This window comes from Chlamydotis macqueenii, chromosome 3, assembly GCF_036417535.1.
Source record: "Chlamydotis macqueenii isolate bChlMac1 chromosome 3, bChlMac1.mat, whole genome shotgun sequence".
Taxonomy (NCBI): domain Eukaryota; kingdom Metazoa; phylum Chordata; class Aves; order Otidiformes; family Otididae; genus Chlamydotis; species Chlamydotis macqueenii.
The window spans coordinates 111,745,028-111,755,641 of NC_141558.1; the positions used below are offsets into that span (position 1 = coordinate 111,745,028).

The window sequence follows — 10,614 nt, forward strand, 5'->3', positions numbered from 1 at the left end:
CACAAGCAGTTAACTCTGAAGCTGCTTCCTTTAGGTTTCAGTTAAAACAGTTAAGGGTGGAAGACAGGCCAGACTGATTCGTGGCATTTGCAGTAAATTATGACACCCTCCCCCCACCCTTGACTACCCCTTTCCTGCTCCTCCCCTCCAAACTGGGGCTGACATGCTACTGATTTCTGCAGCTGTAGTCACATGAAGACCCAGGGCAGCAAACTAGAGACAGGAAACAGAGACTGATTTTATTATTACCTTCCTCACTACACCAGCCCACAGTTTGTGCTAATTTTTTTTTTTTTTTTTAAACACAGTCAATTACCTAGAGCAAGGCCTCTGCAAGCTCATCACCCCAATGCTTTACTTTGGCATGGAGCTGAGCAAGCCAGCAGTCTTTGAAAAGGATGATTAAAAATTAAGATGTTTGAAGACAATTCAGCTTTACAAATCAGTACCTGTACAACATCAAGACTCTACTATGCAATGTCTATAGTATTTTGCAGAAAAGCCTTCTCAACCTGGGGTGGAGCACCAACACCCCCAAAAAAAAAAATCTGTTTGGATACGCTAAGTTATCACAGCGAGCACCCCTGTGCACCTAGCACTACGAGAAACGCATCCTCTCCTGTGATTTGATTTTTGAGTATCGCATCTTTCCAGATTGTGGAAATATACTGTTGTATCAGCAGTCATCTCTTTCTAAACAGCCAGATTCTGAAAATACTTGCCAGGGCTTCCTAAATATAAGCAAAGGCCGGTCACTCTGACTGACTCTAGCCTGGGAATACTCTCCTGTACTTGCTTTGAAATTCCTTCAGCTTCACTAGCAGTGAGCTACTGCTTACAGAAGCAGCACAGCAGTTCCCAAAGGCAGCCTGAAATTCATCGCATGCTCCCATTTCTTTAATTAGGTGACAAAAAAAAGCACCTTATCCAAACCTATGCTGAAAACTTGTTTTACTTGTTATTCCTCTGCAACTTTACTCTAGAAGGCAGGAGGAACTACTCAGAGGTTATTTAGTCACATCGCTTGAGGTGGTTTTTTCTCCCCCTTACAGAAAGGATCATGTTTCACCAACTGTGAGAACTGATCACTCTTTCAGCAAAATCAATGTAGAAGGCAGCAGGTAAGTTCAAGACTTACTTAACACATGTAATTGGCTGCAGCAGTGAATGGTTACTTGTGTATAGCTTGCTGAGCACACCTAGAATGTGAAAAACTTCTTATCTGCCTTTGTTGAATGAAGATAGTTATTTCTGTTATCTCCTTGCCCTAAATACCATACAATCAGATCACACAAGTCCCAAAAATGCAGCCAATTTACTTTCCGATAAACATCATCTCATTTTCTGGCAAGTTTGTAGCGACTATGGCAAAACTATGGAAGTGCTGTGTATTCTGGTATGTACCTCAACTACCTTGAAGACAATTAAAAGAACTGGAACTTGTAAAAAAAAAAATAAAATAAAATAAATAAAATGAGCTGTTAATTTTAAATGAGTCAAACCAATGGTTATGAATTTCAATAATTTAATGCGAACCAAGAGTACAAAGTGTGAAAGTCAGTCTCATTTAGTCAGTCTTACAAAAGAAATCTAGAGAAAGTGTCTACATTGCAGCAGATCTCAGTATTAGCACCTTGAAGAGAAGTTCTTGAAGTGTTAAGACAGTATGGCAACACCGGTACGATACTAACTACAAACATAAACCATGTAACAGCATATTTTCACATTTCTACTTTTTCTTTGAAAAAAGTTACTTAAAAAGTACATTAAAAACAGAAGTTGTTCAGTGTATTCACAGCCTGAATAGAGATGGAATCAAGTGCTGGAGTAGAAAACAGAAGGATGAATTATTCCAAGGCAATTATATTGCAAGTCCAAAGGCACTGACAACACAGTACATTGTCTTATTCTCCCATCTCACAGTGCAGGTTCCTACAAACACAAAAAAAAAAAAGTTTCAGAGACAGAAGAAAGTTACAGTGATTAAATGCATGCCCTTATATGCATGTTTGTTATTCTTTACATTAAGAATCTTAAGAACACAGCTTTCACAACAGCTAAGCATTTCATATATGCCTTAGCATAACAGCCAGATGGAAAACCTACCAGCCTGTATGCTACAACTCCAAAACTACAGCACTCAGGAAAAAAGAAAAGCTGGTGCCTAGTCTTAAAGGTACTAGCGTTAAAGTTGCAAGCTGAAAAATCCAACAGTTGTGTTCCTTACCATCACAGTTGTTGTCCCAGAAGCAAGAGCTTGCTGTATGTAGTCCAGCACCATTCTTTTGCATAATCACACAGGTCACTGTTAGTCAGCAGAGAAGCTTTTATTAATTTATCACTAACATTAACTAACATTTAGCTACATTTTTGCTGAGCATAGTACATACAAACACACATAGGCATATATACATGCTTATGAGTAGTTTACAGACGTGGTTCTTGCCGAGATCTTCCCCCACCCCCAACCCATCAGTGCACTTGACTGCACCAGCTTTACCAGAAAACAGAAAGCGGAGCTCACCAATATACTTGAAAGGCTTCCCCAGCTTCATGAGCTGGCTGAGTGTTTGCTCCACCACACAAGTTGTCCACTGGTTCACTTTGCAGTGGTGGTAGGCATTGCCACCTATCGCGCTTTCTATGGCCTGTTGGCAACAAACAGGTAAAATAAGCTGCACTGTTGTCATAGAATCATAGAATCACATGGTTGGATGGGACCTATAAGATCATCTAGTCCAACCGTCTTCCCACTACCATTGCTGCCACAGCTACTAAACCATATCCTGTAGCTTCTCATCAAGCCGCCTCTTGAACACTGCCAGGGACGGAGACTCCACCACCTCCCTGGGCAGGCCGTTCCAGTGCCTGACCACTCTTTGGGAGAAAAAGTTTTTCCTCAAGTCCAATCTAAACCTCCTCTGGTACAACTTGTGGCCATTTCCTTGGGTCCTGCTTGTTGCCTGGAAGAAGAGGCCAAACCCCTGTTTATCACAACCTGCCTTCAGGAAGCTATAGAGTGCAATGAGGTCTCCCCTGAGCCTCCTCTTCTGCAGACTAAACAATCCCAACTCTCTCAGCCGCTCCTCATAAGACTTGTGCTCCAGACCCCTCACCAGCTTTGTTGCCCTTCTCTGGACATGTTCCAGGGCTTCAATGTCTTTCTTGTAGTGAGGGGCCCAAAACTGAACACAATACTCAAGGTGCGGCCTCACCAGTGCCGAATACAGGGGGATGATTACCTCCCTGCTCCTGCTGGCCACACTATTTCTAATGCAGGCCAGGATGCTGTTGGCCCTCTTGGCCACCTGGGCACACTGTCGGCTCATGTTCAGCTGAGCATCAACCAACACCCCCAGGTCCCTTTCCTCTTCACAGTCCTCCAGCCACTCAGCTCCGAGCCTATAGCGCTGCATGGGGTTATTGTGGCCAAAGTGCAGGACCCGACACTTGGCCTTGTTGAACCTCATGCCATTCAGCTCAGCCCAGTGATCCAGCCTATCCAGATCCCTCTGAAGGGCCTCCCTACCCTCAGGCAGATCAACACCGCCACCCAACTTGGTGTCATCTGCAAAGTTACTGAGAGTACACTCAATCCCCTCGTCTAGGTCATCAATAAAGATATTGAACAAGATGGGCCCAGGTACCGACCCCTGGGGGACACCACTTGTAACAGGCTGCCAGCTGGACTTGACTCCATTAACCACCACCCGCTGGGCACGGCCCCCTAGCCAATTCTTTATCCAAAGAAGGGTATACCTACCCAGTCCACAGGCAGCCAGTTTCCCTAGGAGAATCTTGTCAATCCACAAGGCCCCTATTAACCCATTCCAACACAGAGCACTCAAAATGAGCCCCCATACCCACTGAAAAAGTCCTAAATACTGATTGCTGGAAGTGTTTTCAATCCTTAAAAAACCTGCAGGTCAGAGCTCGAGCCAGACATAGAGGGAATTATCATAGATCCCACTCTCTCATCATTTTGTGGTATTTTGATTCTTTGTTTGTGATTCCTATTCCAATGTCCTGAAGACAGAGTTATGAAAAGTGTCTTGCATTTAAACAGTCCTGAAGAGACTAAAAAAATGCACAGAATGGTTCATTCACACATATTCTTCTATGGAAATGAACTTAAAGATTCTTCAGCAGAATCATTTCGGGGAAAAAAAAAAAAAAAAACCAACCTCAAATCGAAAGCAAAAGACCCATGAGGCTGCTGGTTATTAACAGAGCAGACGCCTTCAGCCATATAATCTATGTTACTTATGAGGATAGTTTCCCCTTTAAGATACAAATAAAAGTATATTAAAGCTGCACGTTTTTCACTGACACATTTTTTCCTCACAGAAATTGTTTAAAAAACAACCACAAAAGTAATTTCAGATTCAGGAGAGACAAGAGCTTGTATTAAAGCATGTGTATTCAATTTACGGAGTCTGACCAAAGCAGTTGCTTTGGAACAAGAAAAAGATTGCACTAGTCTACTCTACAAGAGGAATTCTGGACACAAAAAATAAATCCCTCTGGAAATTTTCTAGACAGGGAATTCATGTTTCTTAGCAACAAGAATGGTTCAGTCATTTCAAACGAACAATAGCTCATTTTGGAGGCAAAGCATCTCAAAAGAGCACAGTAACATGCAAATGCACATAGCCTATAAAAAAACCCATATATTACTGAAACATAAAATCTCTTTCTACAGGGTTTGACATACAACATCCCCCTAGAAATTCTAAAAGGGATACACTGCAACCAGGTAGGAGCACATGAAATTTTAATTATCCTTTGAGTTTGTAATACATATCACAACTAAGGCCAGGTATCATTTCTCCTTCAAGTGTGCACATTGGTTAAAACAAAAATTATCTATACTTTCACAGCAACCTATCCAGAGATCTATTACATATTAGCTATCAGATTTTCTTGAATGCTTTTTAGGACACAGCATACAACGTACTATACCTTCACAGCAACGAAATCAAAATGTTAGCTTACCTCTTTAATGATGCCACTGACTTCATCAATGACAAAGGAAGTCTACAAAAAAAGCAGAATTTTAAATGAGTGGACGCATTCTTCTGTTTATAGGGTTCAAACCTTGTTAAGAACACGCACTAGAAGCTTAATTTACGCTCACAAATCAGAAGACAGCCACTCTTCCTTTATTTGCTCATACGTACTCTGGCTCCCTGAACCCAGTCAAGCCAACATTCTTATCAAAGTAATGAAAAGTAACAGATGAACTAATAGTAGCTGGCCTTATGAGTCAAAGTTTTCAAATTTTAACTGGAAAGTATTTTAAAAGAATACACATAGCAGTTCTGTAAATATATATTCTCATTTTACGGTAAGCGTTAGTGTCCACAATTTGCAGTGGGGTTGCAGAGGTAACCTCAGTGTGCAGACACAGCTTACAGTTAAATGAAAGCGACATCTCCAGGGCACTGATGCGGACAAAACATCGACTCACAGCTCAAGGAAAAGCTGTCATGACAATTTCAACTGGGGATAAGAAGAAAATTGCCCGTTGGAAACCAAAGGGGAAATCTAGCTCACTGGACTTCCCACCACCTTCAGCCTTCTCCCAGGTTCTGGGGGGAGCCTGAGATTAAGTATGTGGAATGGGGATGGAGAAGGCTCCAACATTTTACTCATCTTAAAACTATCACCCATTTATTGTATAGTTCATACATTTTCCTATTTCAGTCCCTCAGCTATTACTGCCTCCGTGTAAGGTGGTAAAAACAAGCCACCACCACTGCCAGGGCAGCCGACCACCCCTAGGAACCACTCCAACAGCTGGGGAGCACTAACGGGGGATCTCGCACAGTGCGGTAGCGAGCCAGACACCGCATTTTTACTATGGGTATCTCACAGTCTCACCTCACAAACCAGAAGAAAAGAATCAGACAAAAGAAATGCACATAACAAACTAATTAATTTCAGAAGACTGAATAAGGAACCTGATCTGGTTGGAGATGTCCCGGCTCCCTGCAGAGGGGTTGGACTAGATGACCTTTGAAGGTCCCTTCCAACTCAAACCATTCTGTGATTCTATGATTTAAAATTAACCTAACCAAGCATATGCTGACTGAGTTTTCACTGGGAGGTCTGTTAGCTTCTCCAGCTGTCAAACATGAATAACAGCGTAATTTGGGTGTGCAGGCAGGACGCAGCTCAGGAGAATTTCAAGACTGCATTAAGAAAGGTTTGGTCAGAAGGTGAACAATCTAGCCAGCTTAAATGACATGTGACATTCAAGAAAGATGTGAGCAGCTGAGTGTTCCCTGTGACAGAAGAAACAGTATGCCACGGGAGACACGCAGGCAACGCCTTTTCTGTAACTATTCCGAGGCACCAACTTGCTCACAGACTTCAACATTTTTAGAAGCTTTTACGTGCTGTGGCAAACTGGCCTTTGTTTTCAGCTTCTTGACTTTTATTCAATTTTAATACGCCTCATTTGTTTTCATGGTACTGAGTTTTACAGGTGCTTACATTTAAGATGCACCACTGTATTTAACCAAATAAGACATATCCTTTCCCATTGAGCATAAGTGAAGAACACACATGCCAGACATGCTGGCAGACTTAAGCTGTCAGGCAAGATGACAAACCACACACAGATTTTTCTTCACAGAAATGCCTCTGAATGAATGCAAACATGGCTTACCAAAGTAAACTGAATTAAATCCAACCCAAGTTCTCAAAGGTATTTAGGTATCTAATTTGTACAGAAACAAGTGGGAAAGAGCCATACATATATCTGAGAACTCAGTTCTAGAGTTGCTTTTGCTTCTCGACCCTCTCTCTTTTTTTAGGATGAGAGTATGTACGGGTTTAGGTACATGACAAAACAGAATAAAAAGGCCTGAGATCCAGCTTTGTGATTTGTGTGCTCTAAGCAAGTTGCTAAATAATACAACACTATTCCATCCTTTTATAAGATAATACAAACACTTTTTGTATTAAAAAATAAAGGGAAAAACATTCGGAAGCTTGGTCATTTCTCTGCACTCCCCCTCTGGCACACAGAAAGCAGACCTGACGTTTCCAATACCTTGCTTACAAGGGGTGTTTCAAGGCAACAAATGCAAACTGCAAAGCAGGATTATTTTTGAGTAATTCTGAAGACATTTTTGAAAACAGCTATAAAAAAAATGATGTTCAAGTACATTTAATAATCCATTTAAAAAAAAAATCTGTAATTATATAACACAGGCCAGGCCCAGCAACCAGGACAGGACTTTTAGAACAGCACAAGCCTGACACACCTTCACCCCTCACACCTCCTTGCTATTGTCCAACTGAGTCACAATGCAGCAAACTGTCACAGCTCAGGAAAACCGTCCCTCTGCACAGGCACCACTTGCTAAGCTGTCATTCATCATGACAAAAGGGAAAGACCCTTCATTCATCCGACTTTGTATCTTCCTAACGGGGGTATGATGGGATAGAGGTCCCGTTACCGTGGCTGTAACGTGCAGGCTATCTGCTCGAACTCCTCTTCCCCCACAAAACCAGTTTATTGGGGTCTTCCACCGATCTAAACCAGAGCAGCAAATCTCCTGCTCCCAGCACAGGGCTCCGGCCCGGCCGGGCGGCAGGAACAAAGGCCGGGCCTGTCTCCCGCCGTTGCCTAGGACGCGCGGCTGGGAGACGCCGCCAACCCCGAGGGAGGGCGGCAGGGGGTCGGGCGAAGAGAGGCGGGGGGGGGTCCCAACGGCCCCAGCCTCGACCAGGAGAAACCGAAGGGCGGGGTCCAGGACGGACGGTATCGCTTGAGACTCTCCGCCGGCCCGCAGCCTCCCGAAAAGAGAAGCCGAGACAGCCCCGAAACCGAAACAGCCCTGAAGCCACCCGCCCGCCCTCCTCCCGGCCCCGGCCCCGGCCCCGATCCGTTACCTCATCCCCTGACTGGAACTCGTCCATCTCCCTGCTGGAGGCACTCAGGCCGCAACCGACACACCCGCACCGCCTCTCCGCACCGCCGCGCCCCGCGCGCCGGCCGCTGCTCCTGGTGCGCCTGCGCCTCTGGCTGCCTTCCCCCGCCTCGGGCTGCGGCACCTCAGGCGCTTGCGCAGTGCTGGCGGCGGGCGGCGGAGCCCCGACCACCGAAACCACTCTGCGCCTGCGCCTCTGGCTGCCTTCCCCCGCCTCCGGCTGCGGCACCTGAGGCGCTTGCGCAGTGCTGGCGGCGGGCTGCGAAACCCTGACCACCGAAACCACTCTGCGCCTGCGCCTCCGGCTCCCGTCCCCGGCCTCCGGCTGCGGCACCTGAGGCGCTTGCGCAGTGCTGGCGGCGGGCGGCGGAGCCCCGACCACTGAAGCCGCTCTGCGCCTGCGCCTCCGGCTCCCGTCCCCGGCCTCCGGCTGCGGCACCTGAGGCGCCTGCGCAGTGCCGGCGGCGGGCGGCGAAACCCTGACCACCGAAGCCGCTCTGCGCCTGCGCGCCTCGCGCCCCTCTCCGCTTGGGTCCCGCACAGCCCGGCGCTTCCTGGCCCGAGCGGCTGGCAGTGCGCCTGCGTGCTCCCTCCCGGCCATCCTCGCTGCTCTCTCTACGCCTGCGCAGTGCGCTCTCCGCGTCTCGGGCGCTTAGCAACGGGGAACGCCGCCGCCGCTGCGTTCGGGGGTTCGGGGGTTCGGGGGTTCGGCCTCCCCAGCGCCCTGCAAGATGGCGCCGTTGCCATAGCGACAGTCGTCGCGTTGTCAAGCGCCCCAAAACCAGGGTCTGAGAGAGAAGGCTGCTCGTCACCGTTGTGTTTTTCATACAAATAGCTCGCCGTTTGTGTTCAGTGGGCTTGCCCGCGGAGAGGGAGATCCTAGAGGTCCTTCCCTGGGAGGAAGGGTCTGCCTCTTTTTTGTGGAAACAGAGCCTGAAGAAAAGGCCTTAGTATGTCATATATGCCCAGGAACTGAAACAAAAACGTGAAAGACATGAAGAATGTCTGAATTCTTACAGTCCTAAGCCGATCCCGTTCTTTTTAGGAGCCAGAATCAGAATCGGGATGATAAATTAAAGGGCACACTTTTCACAGTTCATGGATGTTGCGTGCATGGGTGCGGTGTTTACAGGTTGCCCAAATTACTGACGATGCCAGCCTCTGAGAGCTGCCTTAGGCAGTGGAAGATGCTCTTTGGGTTCAGAGTGGCCTGGAAGAACTGGAGAAATGGTCTAAAAGAAGGAGAAAATAACTTGCTGGGAACAAGCACAAGGGCCTTTACTGAGGCTGCAGACAGGGCAGGACCAGCTCACTCGGTAGCCATTCCATTGACAGGAGAGCAGGGGATGCACTGGGTATGATTTACCTCAGCCTGTCCTACGATGCTGCTGTTAAAAAGGGAGATGCCATACTGGCATGTGTAAATGGATGTACAGCTTGCAGGACGTGGGAAGCACCATGTCTGCTGTACTCTGCAAGGAAGGCCTGACAGGGAATACTGTGTTTAGGTTGACATGCTGCATTTCAAGAAGGTTTTGAGTGAGTTACAGCCTCAGGGCCCTGATTGCACAGACAGGCCTCAGCTGCCCTGATTGGCCTCAGCTGTGGCCTCCTCCCCTGCACCCTCTGCTCCAGTCCCATGTCAGGCCCTGCCTCCTGTTTCTTCTGAAGAAGACCCTGACCAGTCATCTCATTTTGGGACTGTTGGGGGGCCCAGTGGACAGCACCCTGCTCTTTCCTTGCTGCTGGGATACGGTATGATTGTGACTGGCTACTGAGCTTCTCCTTGACCCCTCTCCTCCGAGCCCTGTGCTTGCTGCTCCCTCCAGGCAGAAAGCAGAGACCAAAAAACTGAGACCTATGGGAAGGCTGAACAAGCTTTTTAGACAAAAGAATAAAAGGCTGTTCCTTGGTTATGTATAAAATACTACTAGAGTTTTCCACGTCCAGTGGTGAGAGGGGAAAAATACAATGAGATAAAAGTGTATAATTAAGGCTTTGGTTAAATATTAGGGAGAGAGCCGGCAGTAAAGCTAACATTCCTCAGCCTGGCTTTATGATACTACAAATCTGTTGCTGTGGGTAGTTACAGTCCTCAGGTTATTTCTGGTCTTTTGATTAAAGTTTTGTCTGAAGGGAAGGCCTAGATCATCCAAATGGTCTTTGTTGCGCTTAGCTTTGTGCTCCACTAACAGTTGCTTTTTCTTCAGTGATACAGTTGAAGAAGGTGATTAAACTTGATGTACACAGGTGGAAGTGTTTAAACCTGTTTAAACACAAGGTTATACAATTAATATTAACTAAAAATAATAATTCTTAAAACACTAAAAAAGGGTTCTGTATAGTACGTACTGTTTATTTGGTAGAGCCAGGAACAAGGAAGGAGATTGACCTGCAAGAATAGCCTCCCTTCTTTTCCAGATTTGGAAATAATTTGGATGCAATTTTTAACTTCATTATTCACACTTGGTTCTGTAATAGACTGAATTGGGATATCCAATCTGAATGATATTTTAACTTTTAATCATTATCTGAGATAAGATTTCCAGTTGTGAGGTAAAATAATTTTCTTCCTTTTGCAGATGCATTAAAAATGAATTATTGTCAACTTTTATCTCTACAAATTGCTTTGTCATTCAGTCTTGAGTAGAAAACTATTTTGTTTCCAGGA

The 10,614-nt window shown here is 45.9% G+C and overlaps 1 protein-coding gene across 2 annotated transcripts; it reads right to left on the reverse strand.

Annotated features, from left to right (window-relative positions):
* Positions 1 to 1,508: 1,508 nt before the first annotated feature.
* On the reverse strand, positions 1,509 to 8,406 carry DYNLT1 (dynein light chain Tctex-type 1). 2 transcript variants are annotated; one of them, XM_086744239.1, is made up of 6 exons: positions 8,173 to 8,406; positions 7,906 to 8,067; positions 4,996 to 5,037; positions 2,525 to 2,648; positions 2,228 to 2,305; positions 1,509 to 1,932 (listed from the first exon to the last, which is right to left on the reverse strand). In XM_086744239.1, exons 2-6 carry the CDS (start codon positions 7,930 to 7,932, stop codon positions 1,862 to 1,864), a joined length of 342 nt encoding a protein of 113 aa, XP_086600365.1. In that variant the 5' UTR covers positions 7,933 to 8,067; positions 8,173 to 8,406; the 3' UTR covers positions 1,509 to 1,861. The 2 variants fall into 2 exon arrangements, with proteins under 2 accessions (XP_086600365.1, XP_086600364.1); XM_086744238.1 differs by having other exon boundaries at positions 7,906 to 8,406.
* Between the last annotated feature and the right edge of the window lie 2,208 nt (positions 8,407 to 10,614).

Coding starts and splice junctions, on each gene's coding strand:
- DYNLT1 (XM_086744239.1), bottom strand. CDS start 7,932: ATGGACGAGTTCCAGTCAGGGGATGAG. Junction 2,649..4,995: donor TCAGTGGCATCATTAAAGAG/GTAAGCTAACAT, acceptor TGTTGCCAACAG/GCCATAGAAAGCGCGATAGG. Junction 2,306..2,524: donor GAAGCCTTTCAAGTATATTG/GTGAGCTCCGCT, acceptor GCTGACTAACAG/TGACCTGTGTGATTATGCAA.